The sequence below is a fragment of the Thalassophryne amazonica genome, chromosome 18, assembly GCF_902500255.1.
Source record: "Thalassophryne amazonica chromosome 18, fThaAma1.1, whole genome shotgun sequence".
NCBI lineage: Eukaryota > Metazoa > Chordata > Actinopteri > Batrachoidiformes > Batrachoididae > Thalassophryne > Thalassophryne amazonica.
Window position 1 is genome coordinate 37,980,657 of NC_047120.1, and position 21,232 is coordinate 38,001,888.

At 40.2% G+C, this 21,232-nt stretch overlaps 1 protein-coding gene across 1 annotated transcript; it reads left to right on the forward strand.

Annotated features, from left to right (window-relative positions):
• The first annotated feature begins 1,515 nt into the window (after positions 1–1,515).
• On the forward strand, positions 1,516–20,234 carry pmp22b (peripheral myelin protein 22b). Its single transcript, XM_034193657.1, has 5 exons — positions 1,516–1,649; positions 2,284–2,374; positions 2,669–2,765; positions 14,731–14,871; positions 17,113–20,234. Exons 2-5 carry the CDS (start codon positions 2,297–2,299, stop codon positions 17,271–17,273), a joined length of 477 nt encoding a protein of 158 aa, XP_034049548.1. The 5' UTR covers positions 1,516–1,649; positions 2,284–2,296; the 3' UTR covers positions 17,274–20,234.
• Positions 20,235–21,232: the final 998 nt, after the last annotated feature.

The window sequence follows — 21,232 nt, forward strand, 5'->3', positions numbered from 1 at the left end:
AAAGGATGTTTGGGGATGATGAAATCATTTTTCAAGATGATAATGCATCTTGCCATAGATCAAAAACTGTGAAAACATTCCTTGCAAAAAGACACATAGGGTCAATGTCATGGCCTGCAAATAGTCCGGATCTTAATCCAATTGAAAATCTTTGGTGGAAGTTGAAGAAAATGGTCCATGACAAGGCTCCAACCTGCAAAGCTGATCTGGCAACAGCAATCAGAGAAAGTTGGAGCCAGATTGATGAAGAGTACTGTTTGTCACTCATTAAGTCCATGCCTCAGAGACTGCAAGCTGTTATAAAAGCCAGAGGTGGTGAAACAAAATATTAGTGATGTGTTGGAGCGTTGACTTTAGTTTTGTGTCATGTCTGTGATCTGCTTATTTTCTACAAAATTAAACAACTGAATGAACATCCTCCGAGGCCGGTGATTCCATAATTTTTGCCAGGGGTTGTAATATACAAGTGAGGAATATAAGTATTTGATCTACTGTGGATTTTTTTTTTTCCCACCTACAAAGAATGGAGAGGTCTGTAACTATTATTACTTTTTTTATTATACAGACACTTCAATTGTGAGAGAAATCAGAAGATCACATTGTATGACCTATAAATAATTAACTTAATTATTAATTTTGCATTGCCTTTGTTCACCTTTTGTTCACCACTGGGGGAGCAATTGCATACAGTAGAACAAAACACAGCAAAAAAGAAAACCAGAAGAAGCCAGATGTTGTTGTTCCCACATCAAAACATTCCTGATTGGAATAGAGGTGCATTTAGTTGTTATACTGCCTACCACTATCAGACACAATGATTTTACTTTTACGTCACAAAGGTAACATTTTTCTGACCAGTATCCCGAGAGCCTCGTACTGACCTTTGAACTTTTACAACAGTCTCAAAAATGTGTAATTAGCACCGTAACTCAACAATTCATAATGAAAAAAATTGAGCCATCTGCCAGTTCATAGTACATTTAAATCGATCCAGGGGTCTGTGTATTGATTGTTTATTTTTTTTTTCCACTTTAAAATTCATTCATGTTGGTTATTTGCTATACCACTATTTGTCATTTAAAAAGGGAACAAAAATAAACATACAAAAGGCAAGAGGATTTAAATGTATGGTTTCAAGCCCTGTTGCACTTTAGAATGGAAGAATGCACTCTACCGAGTGCCCCATTAAGTCAAAGGTGATTTGGAATTCCTGTCTCGCCCTTCCTTGCTCATCAGGCCCACCTTTAAAAAGTTTGTAACCATGGCCACACCCAACCTTTTCACCAAACTTACTGTTTATTACTTTACGAGTAATCTTGGTGAGAAATATCACCATACCAACAGAAGCAGAGGGAAAACATCACCTCCTCAGCGGATGTAAGTAAAAGGCAACTCATGCGCTATTACGCATGGCGGGTCTATATTGGGAATCCTGGAGGGGTGTCACTCCATGACGCAGCGACGCACGCAGGGCGTTTCTCTTCCATAATGAGACACTTTATAACAGCACGTCAGCCCTGGCATCAATGTATCTGAGAGGGACTTTGCGTACGGAAGGACTACCGCTGTTGGACGCTTTTGAGGAAACTTTCTTTTTTGGCTACTAAGCCTCAACCTTTCTGTGTGGAAATACAAGCTCAGCGCCCGAAGTAAGTGCAATTCAACCTCTGGTAAAGTGCCACCGAGCCGCACAACTCAATCTTTCCAGATGGATTAAAGAAGGAAACGCAGGAGTGTGAAGTCGCGCATACAAGAAGGGCATAAAATATATGATTCTTCAATTAAATGTGCTTAAAGTGTAAATAAATTAATGTGGCAATGTCTTTCCAATTGTTTTCTAAACTGCAGTTAAAGTTGTTATTAAATCACAGCTGGATGAATTGCGTTTTTTTTTTTAAGTCGGGAATCACGAAGTCTGTGCGTAAAAGCGCACGAGTCCTCTTTATTCCGGCGGGGGAGAAAAACGCTAAATAAATATTTTTAACGCAGTTCTGCTTATGTTAAAAAAAACTGCGGGTAGTAAAACTCCAGTCAAGCGTTTGAGCTTTATAACAGTTCCTCCGAAAACTTCCCTTTAACGCGTTTCTCCGCATCTGGCGCATCGAGTAACTTTGACGCCGCGGCGCGCACAGATCTGAAATGACGTTTATTTCAAAAACAGAGAGAGAGAGAGAGAGAAAAAAAATAAAAGGCTCACCGCGCTGAGTGTGCTGCTGCAGAGACACACCCAGACTCGCACTCACTGACAGAGACAACTGTCTCATCTTCTCATTTGCTGTCCAGGTCGACTGTAAAGATGCTGCTCCTGCTTCTGGGAATCATCCTACTGCACATCGCTGCGCTGGTGCTCCTGTTTGTGTCAACGATTGTCAGTGTGAGTAGAACTGTTGATGCTTTATTTCGTGTGGCAGGTGCAAAACGTTTTTTGGGGGGGGAGGAAAAAATTCAAAAATATGCAATTTTACAGCTTATTCCTGAAGGAAACACAGCAAAACAAGTATAACTGCTGCAAAGTAAAAACGTTTTGTGTGTGTGTGTGTGTGTGTGTGTGGCTGATCTGCATAATTTAATCAGTTTGTCATGAACTATTGTACAGACTTTTGGTTTAACTCAGAATATGTGTAATCTGTTACCATTCTTACTGATAAAGTTGCCTTTTTACTATCAGGTGTGGGTAACAGGCGAGACTGGGACCTCAGACCTGTGGCAAAACTGCTCCCTGCTTTCCAATGGACTTTACAAGTGTGACCCAGCATCAACTGGAGGTCAGACAGCCACTGCCATTATTCTCTCACAAGATATTTACAACACACTGGCCAACACATTTTCTGCTGTGAGGGTGTTGAATCAGCTGATCCAACAGGTTGTTTGCTTTGAGGAAACCACTTTAAGGCATCTGCATATTAAATGTAGACTTTGGAGAATGTTGCTGAAATCCAATATTTACTACCTCGGTGTGGGTGTGTCACAGCTCCTCCAGGGACACTGGTGCCATCTAGGGCAGAGAATGCTGCAGTGCTCAGTCTGAAGGGCCAGCTGATAGGCTGCCGCTGTATAAATAGTCGTGGTGTGATGTCCATATCAGTGGTGGGAGTGCATAGTGACAGGAGATGGGTAGGGAGCTGTGTGAAGCAGGGTGGGGCTGCAAAGTATTTAAAGTTGTAGATCTGTCTGGTCTTTGAAAGTGCAGACCTTGGGCTGTCGCTTGCAGAACATAGCGGGCCACGCCCAGTGTCAGATCCGGTCCAGTGTTATGATGCAGGGATCATTCAGATAATTTAAAGCCTGCAGCTGTGTGGTACTGGCGTATTTTGAAAAGGTCATCCATGCCATTTACATAAAACTATTTACAGTATGGAAATTTAACCGTCATGTTATTGGCCGCCAGCTGATTGTGATTTTCACACAGAAATGTGTGTTTTTTGGAGGGGATTTCACAGGTCTGAGAAAACTGAATAAAAGGGTATTTTTCTGGAATTGCATCCAGGAAATAACAAAAAGATTGTTAAATTTTCAAACTAATATTCCGGGACAGCCTCCTGGTGTATGCTCTGCGAGGTGCCTACTTAGAATCTCAGACTTCCCGGAACACACCCCAGGGAAACACTCAGGTATATATATTTAATTCATATTTATCTCTGCTCGTGGGAAGAGGTATCAATTTTCAATTTATTAATTTTCATTTATATAGTGCCAAATCACAACAGAGTTGCCTCAAGGTGCTTCACACAAGTAAGGTCTAACTTTACTAACCCCCAGAGCAGCAGTGGTAAGGAAAAACTCCCTCTGAGGAAGAAACCTCAAGCAGACCAGACTCAAAGGGGTGACCCTCTGCTTGGGCCATGCTACAGACATAAATTACAGAACAATTCACAAAACGAATACACAGTAAAAGCTGTTGGTGCACAGGACAGGAGGTTTGTCATTTAAAATTGTGTCAACCACCTTGTATTTGGAAAAAAGGGTATTTTTAGGCCCCCAGTTCCCCTTGATTTGGTGAAAAACAGGGTGCATTTCAGGAAAAAAAGGTACCTTTCATTTCCCAGAAGAAGCATGTGCCACCACATGTCAGCCACTGACATGAATGTGAAACCAAGCAGGATTTGTATATTGTCCAGTGCTGAGTGGCTGAGGGAGCCTGGGTTGGTGCCAAACCCTTTCAAGCTGAACCTTCCAGTTTGAGTTTGTGTCAGTCAGGAGTGAAAGTGTGACAATGCAAAAAAAATAAGAAGAAAGACCTTGAAACAAATGTGGCAAATGTGAAAAAAAATACCTTGTAACCACAGCAAAATATTCACACATTGCGATTCAGGCACACATGGTATTGTTAGTGTGCTTAACTGAAAATTCCAAATACTCACAGAGGCAACATGGTCTAACCAGGACACACATTCTTACTGTGATATAGGGAGAAGAAATAGGAGTCTCTAAAGATATTTCCTTTAACGATTCATGACTGGTAAAGATTGCAACAAACACCCCCAATAATCCATGTGGCCACTACATGGATTAAGGTTAAGCCAACATTTGAGGGTCACGACAGGGGCAGTGTAGAGTGGCTGGCAAGGTGACTTCTGCATTGATTCTGCTATGGGTAGAAGAAATGGGAATCTCGCCAAGGATATTTACATAGAATAGTTTGTGAGTAGCAAAGGTAGCATAAATGCTGCAAAGCCAACTGACCACCAAGAACCTCTCAAAAGTTGTGATTATGGTTAGGGCACCTTCTGATGGTCATGGCGGGGACAGTGTGATCTTATATGGTACTGTACCATTGATTGTAATATGGGAAAAAGAAACAGGCATCTCACTAACAATATTTATACAAAATAGCGTGTGACTACCAAAGGTAGCAGAAATGTTGTTGCAAATCCAATTGACCGCCGGAGGTATTTAAGACTATCTCAGACATTGTGGTAGGGGTTCAGGCAACTTCGAACATTCAAGGACAGTGTGGTCTCAAAAGTTGGCTTTTGCACTGATTATAATATGGGAAGAAGAACTAGGGCTATCACCAAGAACATTTACTCAGAAGAGCTTGTGGCTTGCTAAGGTACTATATTGTGCATGATCCAACATGAAAGTACCTCAGTGTTGGTGACCCCAGTTGCTGGAGAATGCCAAGGATATGCCCATGTTTCACCTGGATGCAGCAGAGAGAAGGATAATTTTGAGAAATGGGGATGTATTAGTTTTCTGCCTGGGTTGCTGCCATCCAGGACCCAGGGCAGTTCTGTGGTGAGGTGGCTATGACCAATGCACAGCAACAGTCCACAAACTTGATGACTTAAATAAAGTAGCATAAATATTGTTGCAAATCCAAGTAACTGAAGGTACTTGAGTCTATTTCAGACATCGTGGTTGGGGTTAGGGCAATCTTTACGGGTCATGGCAGGGACAGTGAGGTCTCAAAATTTGACGATTGTATTGTTTGCGATATAGGAAGAAGAAACTGAACTCTCACCAAGGACATGTCCTCAGAATATTTCATGACTTGAGAATGTTGTAGAAATGTACTTGCATATCTATGTGACTCCTTAACCCCTTAACGCCTATTGTCGCATATATGCTTCAATATTTGACTCAAATATGCAACATACCAAGTTGACCAGTATGCCTGTTGTCGCAAATGTGCAACATACCATTATTATTATTATTATTATTATTATTATTATTATAACATAAATTATTACCAAAATACCAAAATTACTATTTATTTTTTGTGCAAAAGTGTAATTAATAATCTCAACATTATTTACCATCTACTTAAAGGCAAAAACACACACAAAACATTTTTTTATCTACAGCTATATAAATTCAGGCGTTAAGGGGCTAAGGAAGTTCAGATCAACATAATGAGAGCAACTACTGTCCATCACTGCAGTGGTAACATAGTCTGATGAGGAGTCATCAGTGGTGGGCACAGCTAACCAAAAGGTTAGGTTCAATAACAGTTAATCTGCTAACTGAAAATGTATCTTTTTATGAAGCTAAACTGATAAACCCCTAAAAAAAAATTAGGGGAAGCTACAGATAAAAGCTAAACTGCTCTGTGTAAGCCTGATCCTGTCAGATCTCAGAGGTTAAGCAGTGCGGGACCTGGTTAGTACTTGGATGGGAGACCTCTTTGGAACACCAGCGGCTGTGTGTTTCTCCAGGTAACACTGGAGTTGCGTCAGGAAGGGCATCCAGCGTACTTGTGCCAAATATCAATGCAGATCTGGTTGTATCTGCTGTGGCGACCCTGAACACAAAAAACGGGAGCAGCCAATTGGACAACACACAGATACAAGCTAAACCAATAACTTTCAGTATTTTATAAATGAAAAAATGATATATTTACAAGTACAGATTTATTTGTAAAACCCACCACACTTTTCAGTAAGTTGTGTGTTATACCGAACAACTAACCACTCATGTCTGTCAGGAAACTAATTTACCCATAATGCACTGCAGCATGTGTGTCTAAATGCTAAAACCTTCCAAATTAGTGCATTGCTTTAAAACTAAAACATATGGCTGTTATTTTCACTTTATAAAACGACAGACGTGATGTTAATTTCACTAACTTGTCCGGAATTAGTTTGTTTAAAATTTTAACCATAATTTAAAACTATCTGCCTGTGCATGACTTGGGTGATACGTTGGCGAGTCTATATGGTGTGAAGAGAAATTACCCTTTTTTCTCCTTTTTTTCTTGGGCAGTCAGCTCTTCTCTGTCTGCAGAGGATAGAGCTATACCTCATAATTGTCTGTCTGTTACAAAGCATGTAACAGGCAGACACTAAAATCTTTGATTTAAGACTCAGCAAATGTTTTTAACTGTTAAGCTTTAGTCACTATGCCCACAAAAATATGTTAGCTGTATAAAAATTATTGGACCTAAATTTATCGGAAGCTAATTGGTCTGCTGATGGTTTTCAAAGTTATCTGAAAAGCTAATTTGCTACTGAAAACATTAGCTTTGCTAATTAGCAGTTAGCGGATTAGAAGAACTGTGCCCACCACTGGTAGTCTTCTGTCTTGAATGCAAAATGGGGCAAAGAAATTAGAGCCTCATGATGAAAATTTCTTCTCAACATTTCATGGCTAGCAAAGGTAGCAGAAACATGCAAATACATGTGACCACTCAAGGTATAAGCAGACTATGCTTAGCGTTCATGCAACATTCACAGATTGTGAAATGATCGGAGGAAATGTTTTTGGTGATGATTGCAGTTATGCGGGTCCACAAGGACAATGTCACTACCATGGCAACGAGCACGGTGGGCTCAGTGTAGTGTCGTATGTCCGTTATCCTGCCTGCAATCGACGCCAGTTGGATCCGCGTTGATCCTGGCACATTGAGAGTGCCCAAGTGTAAATTAAACTGTCCGATAGAGCTAAGATATACCAATCTTTTTGCAGTTATAGTGTATATCTTTGATAGATTTCCAATTTTAAAGTGAACATCAAAGCAACAAGTTCATGTTAGATGGTTTTGTTGCTACGGCAGCCTTGGATGAGGTCATTTGTCTTGAATAACAGCGCTCAGCCAGTGTGTGCTTTGTCAGGCTGGCACAGCCTGTATGCCTGCCAGGTAGTTCGATGGTGTGCTCAGTTTGTTTGACTTGCTTTCATGAGTGCGCTGACACACAGTGTTTATTTAAGACAGTACATGTGCCCGGGTCTGCGTTTGGCTTTGACGAGATGGAAGATAACGGCGTGTTCTTTCTTCACACGGGTCGCAAAAGCTTCATTTTGCTGACCAATCCTTCCTTTTTTTCTGGTGGATTGATGACATGCATTATATCTGCAGTCATCTTAGTTATTTTTAGGATTGCACTGAAATTTTTGAGTTCCCTGTGATGTTTCCTAGGATACAAAAAAATAATGGTTTGTCGACGCCAGGGTGAGACATGCTCGCGTCACAGCGGTCACGTGCAGAGCATGAGGTAAACATCACATCCTTACAGGCAGGAAAATTACTTGAGTGAATTTACTCACGCTAAAATTAGTCAGAGAAGAAGAATGTCTTCTGTTGCCCACACTTATAAACAAACTGAGATAAACAGTGCAGCTGCGCTATTTTTATGATGCGCCACCTTGGTGGCTGAAATTGTCACCATAGCGGGAGGTTAGGAATTGCGGCAAAAGCTTCAAGTAGAAACATTTCAAAGTGTGATTCCACAACGTGGTCATCCAAAATGTCAAATAGGAGACGTGTCCTTATCAGTGACGGACAGAGCCTCCTTCAGAGAAACATCCTTCGTCCCGCTCTTCCTCCTGCTGGTCAGCCAAGGAAGGGAGGAGGATGAGATGGGCGTTCATCTGAAAGCACTGATATGCGGTCGATATTTATATGTGAATGCTATTTGTAGAACACCGCTGGAAAATGTCGCCCATTTCTCATGCCGTTATCGTTGTGCCAAATCAGAAAGCACAGCCATTACTGTGGAGCCGAATTGTTGCTTTGTGTGCATTTCTGAGATGGAGATCGAACATTATTGCAGTGAATAGGTTTGCTGAGGGTATCGTCTTTCCATCCAAATCTCAGCTCTGGATAAATGGTCAGTGTTGTCCTGGTGACCTGACTGAAGTGGACAGATGTTGTTTCCGCTCAGATCTACCTCACAGACTGTATTTACAGACTGTATTTGGTTTAGCTGAACATGTCACATAATGTATACCTTCTTATTACTGAACAATCATTATGGTTGTGAGGAGTGATAAATTATGTGCAGGTTTTTTGTACATGTTGTAAGTGGCTACTCATGAAACCACAACATATCTTTGAATTATGTAATGTAAGTGAGTCGATGAACAACAGATGCCATGGAATGTTCAAAAAAAGCAAAAACAGAGATGTATATATGTCATGCATAGCAGTGAAGTGCACGCAATGAATCTGTGGCATTGTGCAATGACCAACGTTGCACATGAACTGAATTGTCTGGAGTGAAAGTCACAGTTTTTATCTACTTTGGGAGTCCTGCAACTTATACGCCAATGTGACAAATAAACCAAAAAAAAAAAAAAAAACATTTTTTTTATTATTACTATTATTAAGGTATATCTAGTTTTTCTTGGAATCAGCATGCTAAATAAAAGAAACCCCATTAATCAAAGTACACTAGAACAATGCAGACCTGATTAAAAAGCTCAAGTGGACTCACATTTAGTGTGTTGTAGTGTTACCAGTGCTGTGGGTCAGCAGTCTCTCTTCATCTGCATCAAATAGCATCCAATATGCTGTCCATTACATGTTCATTTGGCCAAGTTGATTATGTTTTTAATTTAAAAGTCCTTATTAAGTAACAGCACAGGCTGAAGTGTGCACATGTGCTACACTGTTGTAAACGCATGTCCTTTTCTTTCAACTCATTCCCAGGTAAAGACTGTGTTAAAAAGTGCATTCCACATACGACAAAAATGTGAATTATCCACATACAAACAAAAAGTGTGAATTATCCTACCGTGTGGCTTGCATATGACACCTCCAACTTATATTCAAACAGTGCCCCAGGTTTCTCTCAGTGTGCAAAAGTGCTGCTAAAATGAAGTGAGGATGGGTGCCTGGACCAGATTCTGTGTAATAGATGCACAAGAGTAGATCCATTTGTGTATTTGGTAGTGAGAGTAAAATTCACAAACCTATCATGTTAGCTAGCTGGAACACAAGCTAATTGAATAAACCCCAGCTCTGATATAAAAATCTCCTGGCTTTACTGCTAAGTTCAGGTGTTTTCACATTATTTTGGTCTCACTTTGTGCGTTGGGCATTGGCCTGAGCAGATGTTTGCCACGTCAGAAGATTTGGTAGTGCTAAACAGAACTAGCATTGACCGTGTCATTAGCTCGACTACATTAACTGTGGATTAAGAAATTACAGACGAGCATTTGAAAGCTGGCGTTTCCCCAAGCAGGTTAAAACCACCCTAGCCCCTGGTGAGCAAGCTCCCAGGCCTTTTGCAGGTCTTCAGAACTGATGTACCTTCATACAGGATCATGCAGAGATAAACGTGCAACATGGCCACAATGTTGTAGTTGTGTTCCATCAACATGCAAGTAATACACCTCATCAGATTCTCCCTAAGCAAGTGTTTGCTTGCCCAGTGGTACCCAAGGATTCCCCAAAGAGACCTAGTACCAAAGACATCCAATTATCACCTTAGGTTACTGGTTAGCATCCAAGCCTGACAGCCATACGGTAAGACAGGAAGCACCAGGGCCCTAAAGACTTGAGCTTTCATTTCCTTGCAAAGGTATCAGCATTACCAAAAGGCTCTGTCCAGTGAACTTGTGACTCCATAAACTTCTGCCAGGTGGCTCTTGATCTCAGAAGCATTCATCAAGTTTGACACTATTCACATGAAACACAAATACATGGCTGACTTCAGGAAGTCCCTGAAAGCTGGGATCTGACTCTTGATTCAGAATGATTACATACTGATAAAGCTACACTCCATATTCATCTCTTCATGTCGCAATCAGGACATACACTGACTGCCAAAAGAAAAACTAAATAAAAATCTGTTCCTACTAGGATGGCTCATGGGGGATTTGGCTGACTTGGTAGGGCATGAATTGGCCTCATGATCGAGGAGTCTGGTGTTGGAATCCCACCATGAGCCACAAAGTTATATCACTTGGTTACAAAGTGGTGTTGTTGGCAGGATGTGGCAGTTGGCCAGATAGTTGCAAGTGAAGGTTCTGCACCTGTGAACTAGGGATGAGGTAAAAAATTTGGTGTGGAGATATCTAGCAAGCTGAAATCCAGAATGAAATATATTCCTACTATCTTGGCTAGTGGGGGATTTCCCTTTGGCTGACCTAGTCTCAGTCTGATTCCAGAAAGGGCTAAGAGGGTGCAGGTTTTAATCAGTGAAATCACCTGGTGGAGTGGGGGGTGCAAAGAAACCCTGCACCCTCATGGCCCTTTGTAGAATCAGTTTGAGACCTCTGTAGTAGAGTGTTGACCGACCTTGTGAGCCAGAAGTCTGGTGTTTGAATCCCACTGAGAGTCACAATTCTCCCCAACATCTAGTCCATGCAAGCATTCAACAGAGTAGAAGCCAGAACAGATCCCTGATGAACATCAGGGTCCATTTTGAAGAAGTCAAAGACTATGCCTCCACTGCACACAGCATCCTCAATGCCTGTATATAAGCTGTCCAGCGACTTATTGAGAATCATCAGGATGTCCCACAGAGCAGCCCAATCAACCAAATCAAATGCCTTTCTCCATGAACCCTTGTGTTTTTGCACAATTCTGCATAATCACACATTATTAGTCTCACCTCAAAGTGGAGTCTGTTAGTACATCTGTGGCAATATCTTCGAAACACAAAGAGCAGTTCAATCAAACCTGATGGATGAAGTCAGTGGACCATCCTCTCACAACACAGTCCATGTCAACACCATAGATCCATGGTCAAGGTCATATCAGGGGGTCATCATCTAAAATACACCAATGACCACATCTTAGGAACTCAATGTGATATTGTAGTAAGGTTTTCTGAACAGCCTTCTGCTCTCACTGGGCTAACAAATGTAGCAGACCTCTGACTTCAGTGATGTCATGTAATTACATTAAGAATTGTCTGGTTGCCATGCCAGCATCAGCCTCTCCTTTGCTGTGAGCAGACACACAGCCCCACGCTACACTCAGTAGTTACATGTAAAAGGGACAAAGCATTTGGATATTCGAAGTTCAACAAATCTCAACTTTTGATGTGATGCGTCTCTATGATATGTGTTGGATTCCACTTGTGTAATGCACCACATTCAAAATAATGGAGAAGATGCACACAAAGTATGTTTTACTGCAGTAATGTAAACGCAACTTGCAAACTGTGTTAGCATCGGAACTAGGCGTGAGGTCCTTATCTTCTTTCAAAATGAGCCACTAATTTATCAAACTAAAGATAGCTGTTACAACATGTGTAATTTACAGCTCTGAGGGAACTTTATTTGATAAATATTTTGAATTCTTTATATGAGAAATTGTTTCAACAAACTGCATGGATGGATGCATGGAAAATGATATCTGCTACAACCAGCCACTTGTGGGGGAGATGGAGATATTTTGGCTTTATTTTTCATGTGCTGCCATACCGTCTGACCGTAATGAGGCTGTTCCACAGAGTGCCCCGTTTAATCCCGAATAGCAAATCAGGGCACATTTTGAAGTATCATAGTAACCTCTTGATCCATCTTTGTCAATCTTGTAAAATATTTCCTCCTGATTCTCTAAATTGTTGATCATATGTGGTAGCGTCTGGGTATTTGTGGTCTTAAGGGCGTCAGTCATTTTCAAACTTCTTTAAACTGGGTATTTGTAGTAACTACGGTTTGAAACTTGTTTGATCGTGTTCCATCGGGGTACAAATTTGAAGCTGAAGCAGCGTTTGTTGAAGTTTTTGATCATGTTTGACCAAGGGCACAGCTCGCTTCTTTTGTTTTCGGGCAGGTTGCCAGGTCTGCACTTTATAACCTAGCCAGTTGCCAGGTCTGCACGCCAGACTGTTAGGAGATGAGTCGTTTCATCCCATTTCTGTACATTTTTGGATTGTGGGTGATTGTAGTAGAATAGAATAGCCCTGTAAAGCTACAGTGTGTTGGACTTAGGTGTGTTTGTTAGCAAAAAAGGAATATAGCGTTCATAATCATCATTAGTGTATAATTAATTACAGCAATAAACTGATGTGTTTTTCATAGCTTAGAATTTGTCCTTGTATCTACATGGGAGTGGGCCCCCTCCTGGAGGCTGCCATGTTGCACCGCCATGTTTCCCAAAAGCGTCATACTTACTCTTTTTTTGCATTTTGTAACATGGGCAGAAGACTGCAGTAAAAAGAGCAACCAGCGGTTGTTCCCAATACAGTCTGGTGCAGGCTAAAAAATATGAGAACCCTTGTTTTTGTGAAATGGATGATCACAATAGGAGGCATAAAACCAAGCTTTACTAAATTATAAATAACTTTTTAAAGATATGAGATAGAAATGTACTTTTTTTTTTGCTGAAACGTTAACTCCGCAGACTTTCGAGCCAGCCATCAGCCATCTTTGTACTCCTCATAGAAGCTGTGTGATGACATGCACAATGTGAGTGTCTAATCGGAATTGGTTCACCGTCACATGGTTTTCCAAAATCCAATCATAGGGCAGATTTACCTCACGTGAAAAGCCAAAGATCATTTTCAGGAGTGATATGTTACTAGTTGGCCCGTTTGAATAGCCCCCTGGGTGCTCCAATGAGTATATACTATTGGGCTCCAATGCACCCTGCGCCATTACGCACAGCGATCAGTGAAAGCAGACGGAGCAGACGGACAGCCTCTGATGACAATCTCACGTGCTCAAATAAAGGGTGTATAGGATTGCTCCATTAGTTTGCATGTGAATGTTACTGGATAACTCTGTTGCTTTCTCGACGTAAAGCACTGTTTACCATATCAATGGAGCGAGGGGGAAGACCGCTCCTCGCATAGACCATTTTGTATATATTGTTCAAAATGTGCATTTGTGTTTATTGTTTGAACCTTTTTATTGTACAGTCTTTCACACAAGACCTCAAATTACCTTTCTAAAGTGTCAAAACATTTGTTTATTATAGTTTGCTGTATGTTTTGAATAAATGTGTGTGGAAAATTATTTTCCGCTTTACTTTTTTCGTTCTTATTTTTGATTGTAAACCTTTATTACACTTATAAAACACAACAAAAGCATATATATTATGAAAGCACAGGTTGTCCTGAAAAAAAGACATAAAACTTGATTGTGGGATGCAGGAAGAGCTGTTAACAGCAATAATAAAACATTTATGCCAGGCGAGTGAACTGTCCAAAAAATGCCCTCAGACCCCAGAGGATTAAGGACCTTGCCCAAGGGCCCTTAGTGATTTTCCAGTCAGGCTGGGATTTGAACCGAGGATCTTCTGGTCTCAAGCCCAACGCTTAACCACTAGACCATCACCTCCCCCAATCATGCAGAAATGTGAAGGGAAGCGAACTCATGACCAGCGATGGCACAATGCAGTCTTCAACCTCACCACTAGATGACCCTAAATCCTGCACATTGTAGCTTTAATTATAACATATGGATAAAATGATTCTTACGTGGACATGTGGCAGGACACCCACACATCAATAACAGGAGGTACAATTAAGAAAATTTGCAAACCAAGAGAAGAGAGGGAAAAATTAAATGAGATGATGGAGGGGTTTCAATGATTGAGTTCTGTGGAAGCCTGAGAGGTTAGTAAGGCAGCATACAGTAGAGAGTGCTCAGATTAGAAACAGGACCCGTGTGGAAATGTTGGGATTCTCGGCATCTTGGCACAATCGTGCACATATTTAGCGTGCACAGATGGCGTTTATTGCTCCGGGTTTTTAACGGGTTAAAGGCTTTGAGGAGTGCCTGAGAGGAGTAGAGGTTATGATCGATATTGTACATTTAGTCATAGCTCTTGTTGTGATTGAGCAGAGCTTTTAGAAACACAATATCCAGGTTCCATTTTTATGGATCCATTATACATTCCCAGTGGAAGAGACGGCTAAAGCTAGGTCGTTACATTAAGAGAGAGCAGTCAGTCGCACTCTTGAGTTCTTCTCATAGACACATGACCTTTTGATTTGTGGCAACTTTATGACATATCATCTTCTCATGATGTCACTGTGATACATTGCACCGGTTAACAATGACCACTGTTGCTCAGTTACTGACCGTATTCTCCCTCCTCCTCTACAGAGTGGATTCAGGCGGTCCAGGCTCTCATGATCCTGTCCATCATCTTCAGCTGCCTGTCTCTCTTCCTGTTCTTCTGCCAGCTCTTCACTTTGCAGAAGGGCGGACGCTTCTTCCTCACCGGAACCTTCCAGATCCTTGCCAGTGAGTTTATTGCTCATTACACTTCAAAACAACTTCACCGACAAGGCATCTGAGAACCAATCACCTGTAATTGGATTCAAACTCCAAAAAGCCAACAATTAACTATTAGTGTCACCATCGAAATCTGTAGCTATCATGATTTTCATTAATGTGTCAATGTTTTATAAATATTTTTGTTTAAGCAAGTAATACATTTTTTAGGCCCCAAGGTCACATCTCGCAAATATGGACAATTTGTACAATCCGGAGAACAACCGGACCGATTTTTTTTCAAGCCAACAGCCTCAAAACCAAATTGCTACGATAATCTTTGACATGTACACTGCAAAATGTAGGGAATGAATAGATACATACAATAAATGAGTCCGATCTCTTCAGTTTGTTCACACAATAATTCAATAACAATGAACACTCTCATCTTGTAAGTCACCAAATGAAAAGGGCATATAATGAGCATAAAGGAAGTGGACATTGATTAACTTTGATCCATCAGATCAATCCAAAAAGCAACTTTGTTTTGCTTACAAAATATAGTCAGCCACCTGCTGAACACTGCCACCTGCTGAATATATTTGTGTTTATTTCAGGGAATCTTTTGCCATGCATCACTCTGCCACCTGGTGATTGTTGCGGTGAATAATCTTATCAGCACATGTGTCATGTAAATTAGGAGCAGGTGTAGTTGTAGTTACATGTAGCGTGAAATGAGCTTGTTTATCATTTCCTACAAGTCTGGAAACATGCAGTTACCAATGATGTAAGAACTCCATCGGCCTCATTTGAGAAACTGGAACAATTTCAATTTCAAATTATTTCATTTTATATAGCACCAAATCACAACAAAGTTGCCTCAAGGTGCTTCACACAAGCAAGGTCTAAACTTACCGACCCCCAGAGCAATCACACAAGCGACAGTGGTAAGGAAAAGCTCCCTCTGAGGAAGAAACCTGAAGCAGACCAGACTCAAAGGGGTGACCCTCTGCTTGAGCCATGCTACCAACACAAATTACAAAAACAATTCCTAATAAAATGAATTAAAAGAGTAAAAAGCGTAGTAAGATACTATGCCAGTAAGCTAGCCATACGAAAGGGAAAATAAGTGCGTCTTAAGTCTGGACTTGAAAGTCTCTACAGAATCTGACTGTTTTATTGATGCAGGGAGATCATTCCAAAGGACAGGGGCACGATAAGAGAAAACTCTATGACCCATAGACTTTTATTTCACCCTAGGGACACAAAGTAGTCCTGCACCCTGAGAACGCAGAGCCCAGGCCGGTACGTAGGGTTTAATCAGGTGCCAGTGTGTGAACAATTTTATAGGCGAGTAGCAGAACCTTAAAATCTGATCTCATTGGGACAGGAAGCCAGTGAAGAGCTGCCCAAATGGGTGTGATGTGGTCAAACCTTCTGCTTCATGTCAAAAGTCTGGCAGCAGCATCTTGAACCAGTTGGAGAACCCTAATTCCGGACTGCGGTAAACCAGAAATTAGAACATTGCAATAGTCCTATCTGAAAGAGACAAACACATGAGGGTCTCAGCCTCAGCCATAGACGGGATGGGACGAATCTTTGCTATATTTCGCAGGTGGAAGAAAGCAGTCCTTGTAATATTTCTAATGTGGAGGTCAAAGGATAATGTAGGATCAATGTAGGAACAGGCAATGTTTTCCATTTTTAGACAATAAATGAGAAATTAGTTAATCAAACATTACTCTGTCATCTGACTCTTCAATCGACTTGTTTCAGTGAATTCTGGGCAGCTGCATTTGACTAACCCTAACAATATTCCACTCCCTTATTAAAAACACAGTGGTGGATGTTTCTCCTGCGTCCTCTCTGGCGTAAAATGAAATTAAGAGCCTCTGCTAATGGTTAAATGCTCCACTTGTCTGTTGTACTTTATGCCCTTTGGTTTGAGTGCTTCTCCATTGTGTACACTGATGGTAGGCCTTTCCAACATACCGGTTTGCACTCCACACTGTGCCAGCACATTGCCCGGCATCCAGGTGCCCACTCATTCAAATGGGAATGCCATCGGGCGTGCTGCCAGTCGCTCGAGTCGAAATGTCACAAAGACCGTGGGGGTCTGGCACACAGATCGTGCTGTGTCGGCCCGAGAGGTGGGTAAAACAGGTGGCGCCGTTCCACCTCTGCAGGGCGAAGCAGTGACCCCGGGTTCAAGCCAGGACACGAGACTGAAACCCGAACCATTTTTCACTGCTCTCGTTTTCCTCCCGACAGGTCTGTTTGTGATGTGCGGTGCCATCATCTACACGGTGATGAGTCCGGAGTGGGTGCCGTCGTCAGCCTCCTTTGGGTACTGCTACATCCTGGCATGGGTGGCCTTTCCTTTGGCGCTGATCAGCGGGCTCATCTACGTCATTTTGAGGAAGCGAGAATGAGCCAACCCTCCACCCCGGTGTTCCTAGCACCCCCCTGCCCAACTGCAGCAACCCCCTGATTGTCAGCAGCCCCAGGAACCACCAGGCTAACACATCCAGATCTCATGAGGGGGATTAATACCAAAAAAAAGAAAAAAAAAGTAAACCTGCAAACAAAACCAAAACAACCAATACTGTCTGTTTAAAGATGTATATAGTATCTATGGTTTAAAACCTATTTATAACACTTTTTACATATGTGTACATAGTTTTTTGTTGCAGATACTCGTATGAGCTTTATTTTAGCTAAGTGCCTCGGTGTTTGTAATGATAATTAGATGCTAATTTTTGTGCTTTATTGTTTTCTCTTGGTAATTAAAACAAAACAAAACAACAGCATTAAAAACATTTCTTGAAGTATTATAACCAAAGTGCATGTATAAAAATCGAAGGTTGAAAACTTGCTGACAGGCTAGCTTGATAAAAAGAATGGTAGCATCCGCAAACGTAGCATAGCCACAAACTAGCGATTCGGTCATTTTCTATGTGAAGTTTTTTTTTTTCTTGTGTTTTTCTATTTCTTAAGTTCAACAAAGATGGTGCTATGTATTTATCATTCCTATTACTGACAGCAATCATTTACACCAGAGTTACTTTGTTATTGTGTACAGGCAACACGTTGGTTGCCATTAACCCGAATGACAAGAGGTACAATATACATACTGTACCTGACCGCGTACATAGGGATCATAGCCTTTTTCACATTGCAGTGTCTGATCTGCTACTGTAGAAAAAATAAGAAAAAAAAAAGTTTGGGCTGGTGCACTGATGAGATCAGGTCACTTGCAATGTCAGTATTATGGTGAAATTACTGTACGATAATTTTTAGATATTTGCTTGAATCTTACCCTAATTGTAATGTTTATATTCACAAAAAGTAAAAAATAAATAAATAAATCATAACACTGTGCAGAGTTGTAGAACAGAGTTGAATTATACTCTAGAATTAAACGCCACTGATTTGAAGCCATATAATAAAGTAGGACAAATGTACGATTAACTCTCAGAAGGCCAGAGAGGTTTGCAGTGATGCTACAAATGTCTTTTACATACTTGAAGTTTAACATGCTGCAGTCTCTGCTCATATATATTATCTTCTACTGTGTAAAAAAAAAAAAAACTGTGTGTGTTCTGGTTAACTGATATTTGTGACAATCTATCCTAAACACTCACTTATTCAATAAACTAGCTAACTTGTATCATATTATCTAATACTGTATTCCACTGTTACAAGGGACGTGATGCATGCAGGGGTGGAAAAATGTAAACAGTTTGTTAAAGGACAAGTTCACTTTTATATTAAAACAACATAATCAAGCCTGAGTGTTACACTCACCTTTGATAATTTTGTTGCATTGGAGAAATCCCTTTTTCTACAAGTTGTTCAAGAGGGAATACATAGGTACTAATGGAGTACCTAGAGCTCTAAATTAACACAAACCACATCAAACCACATTTCTTTTTGTTTCTTTTTTTATCTTTAAACTGCATGGTGCACTTGAAGAATCAATATTTGCCATTGTGGTTTATTGTTAAATAAAATTTGGGGGAAACAATGCTACAGCTGTACACTAGTTGGGTAATAGTGGTCACATTAGCTACAAGTGACAGAGGCAAAGTGACGTCTTTGGCAGGGCCAAAATAGACCTGAAGTCTATTTTATGCAAATACTGAGCAACGTGACACAGTGACTGCCAATCAGAGCGAATTGGCAGCGCAATGTCAGCTGGGTTGTTCACTTGAACGAAACAATCCAAGATGGCAGAAAATGCTCTGAAACTGCTGCTTTTCTGTACAAATGTAACATATTTCTCATATGTTTTGTAAAAGTTAAGGGGAAATAAGCACTACTATCACTAAAAACATTGTTTTTGTAACCAGATAAGACCTCTGACATGATTTACAAGACATGTTATGGAGATGTAGCGGGCATCAAGCAACAAAGCCAACTGCGTGTCGCCGCCGTTAGAAGTTAATGTGACCATAGCATACAATTTATGGTGGTTATTTTTTGTCTTTTTTGATACTCATAAGGATAGATACATGCTTGCAAACAATCTTTCATGCTTTACTTCTAAAATAACTTCATATAAATTGGGATATTAGCAAAAAGTGCACATAGCTTACCCTAGCGGATCGTACAAGCTAGGTTGTTAGCATTATTTTGTTGCTATTTTCAGCATATGCTGGATTTTTGTAACTTCTGTGGTGCCTGCCACATTTCCTCATTTATTTATTCCTAAAAATAATAATAATGAAAAATAATTTGTCAAAAGCATGTGGAACACTCAGAAGCTTAATTGCTAACAGTATTTTAATAGTGGATGGTAAAAGAAAAAAGAAGTGAACTTATCCTCTTAAATCCAGTCAAAGTACAGGAATGGACATTAAAACAAAGACATTTATTGCTATAAATCTGAGTATTTGAGGCTTTGCCTGCAGCGTGTCTTCATGTATTTACTGTACCCTAGTACCCTGCAGTATGTTTTCATGGATTAAATGAACTCTCATGTGCTTGTAGTTGCAGTTGCTGTATATAACTGGTGTTCCACACACAGCGCCCAATGCCAGTTATTCAAATCACGCAACTCGTGTTTCAGTGCCTCTCAGAACTCTGAGGACTTGGACGTGTTTTCTGACCTCTCGGTGAGACATGTCTTGTGAGGTCCTGTCACATCTTGAACCAGACTGACGTAGAGTGCAGTGGATTAAAGTATTTAATTCACATTGTCTGACTGTGGCCTTCGCTAGCATGTGCGCAGTGGTTTAGCAGGACGCTCGCTATTCGAGGGTTCAGTTGGAAGAGGTGCCCTCTAATGATGACTGCCCCTTGTGTGAAACTATAAACTTCATTTATCTCTGCCGTGTTCACGCCTCAACTATCTTGAGTTAAATCATTAAAGGATGTTTCTTACCACTGCACCGGACATGTTTTTTTCTGGGTTTCTCCGCACAGTGCTCCAGAGCTTTGTAGAATTGTATAGTCAAAGTTTTTTTTTTTTCCTTGATTATTATTATTATTTTATGTGGGGACACAGTATTTGTTTTAAGCCTAAGTATTTTAAAGTAAATTTTACGTATCGACAATATACATGTGAATTCACATATACAACTTTCCAGAGTGTGAATTATAAAATGACAATTACCTAACCCTAGCTAGCGAATGCTAGGTAAGTCACTGTTAAATTTACCTAGGTAATGTTAGTTAAATAGTGACTTAAGGCAAAAGTTAGAAACTAGCCAACATTATCATGAATCTGTGGCACTTGGCACATCTTATTAATGACCCATAAATAAAGTATAATAAACTAGTTAGATTGCTACTTACATAAACCTACGACAGTATCCTTTGGGTTGTGTCATACACTGGACCATAGACTAAAACAAGCCATAGCAATACTGTGTGGAAAGCAAGCAGAAAAGACGTCCAAATGTAGGTAACATTATAAGTAAGAGGGATATATATATATATATATATATATATATATATATATATATATATATATATATATATATATATATATATATATATATATATATATATATATATATATATATATATATATATATATATATATATATATATACGTGTGTGTGTGTGTGTGTGTGTGCCCCCCACCCCCACCACAAAATAAAATCAAATAATTAAAAAAAAATCATTCATTAATTTACTGCCATTTGTACAGGTCCAGGTTGTGGATATATGTCTCTATATATGTATTTTTTTAACAAATCCTCAAAGTAATCAGTCCAAATAAGTTTGATGTTTTAAAGTCATCCAAGGTCACATGAATGTGACACGATTTCTAATTGTTGTCTTAATAGTAGTGATAGTAGTAATAGATGTATATATTTAACCAGTTTCATGAAATAGGCATTGATTCCAAATTTTGATGTTGGCCTGTGACCTTGATTTTTAA

Coding starts and splice junctions, on each gene's coding strand:
- pmp22b (XM_034193657.1), top strand. CDS start 2,297: ATGCTGCTCCTGCTTCTGGGAATCATCCTACTGCACATCGCTGCGCTG. Junction 2,766..14,730: donor TGACCCAGCATCAACTGGAG/GTCAGACAGCCA, acceptor CCTCCTCTACAG/AGTGGATTCAGGCGGTCCAG. Junction 14,872..17,112: donor AACCTTCCAGATCCTTGCCA/GTGAGTTTATTG, acceptor TCCTCCCGACAG/GTCTGTTTGTGATGTGCGGT.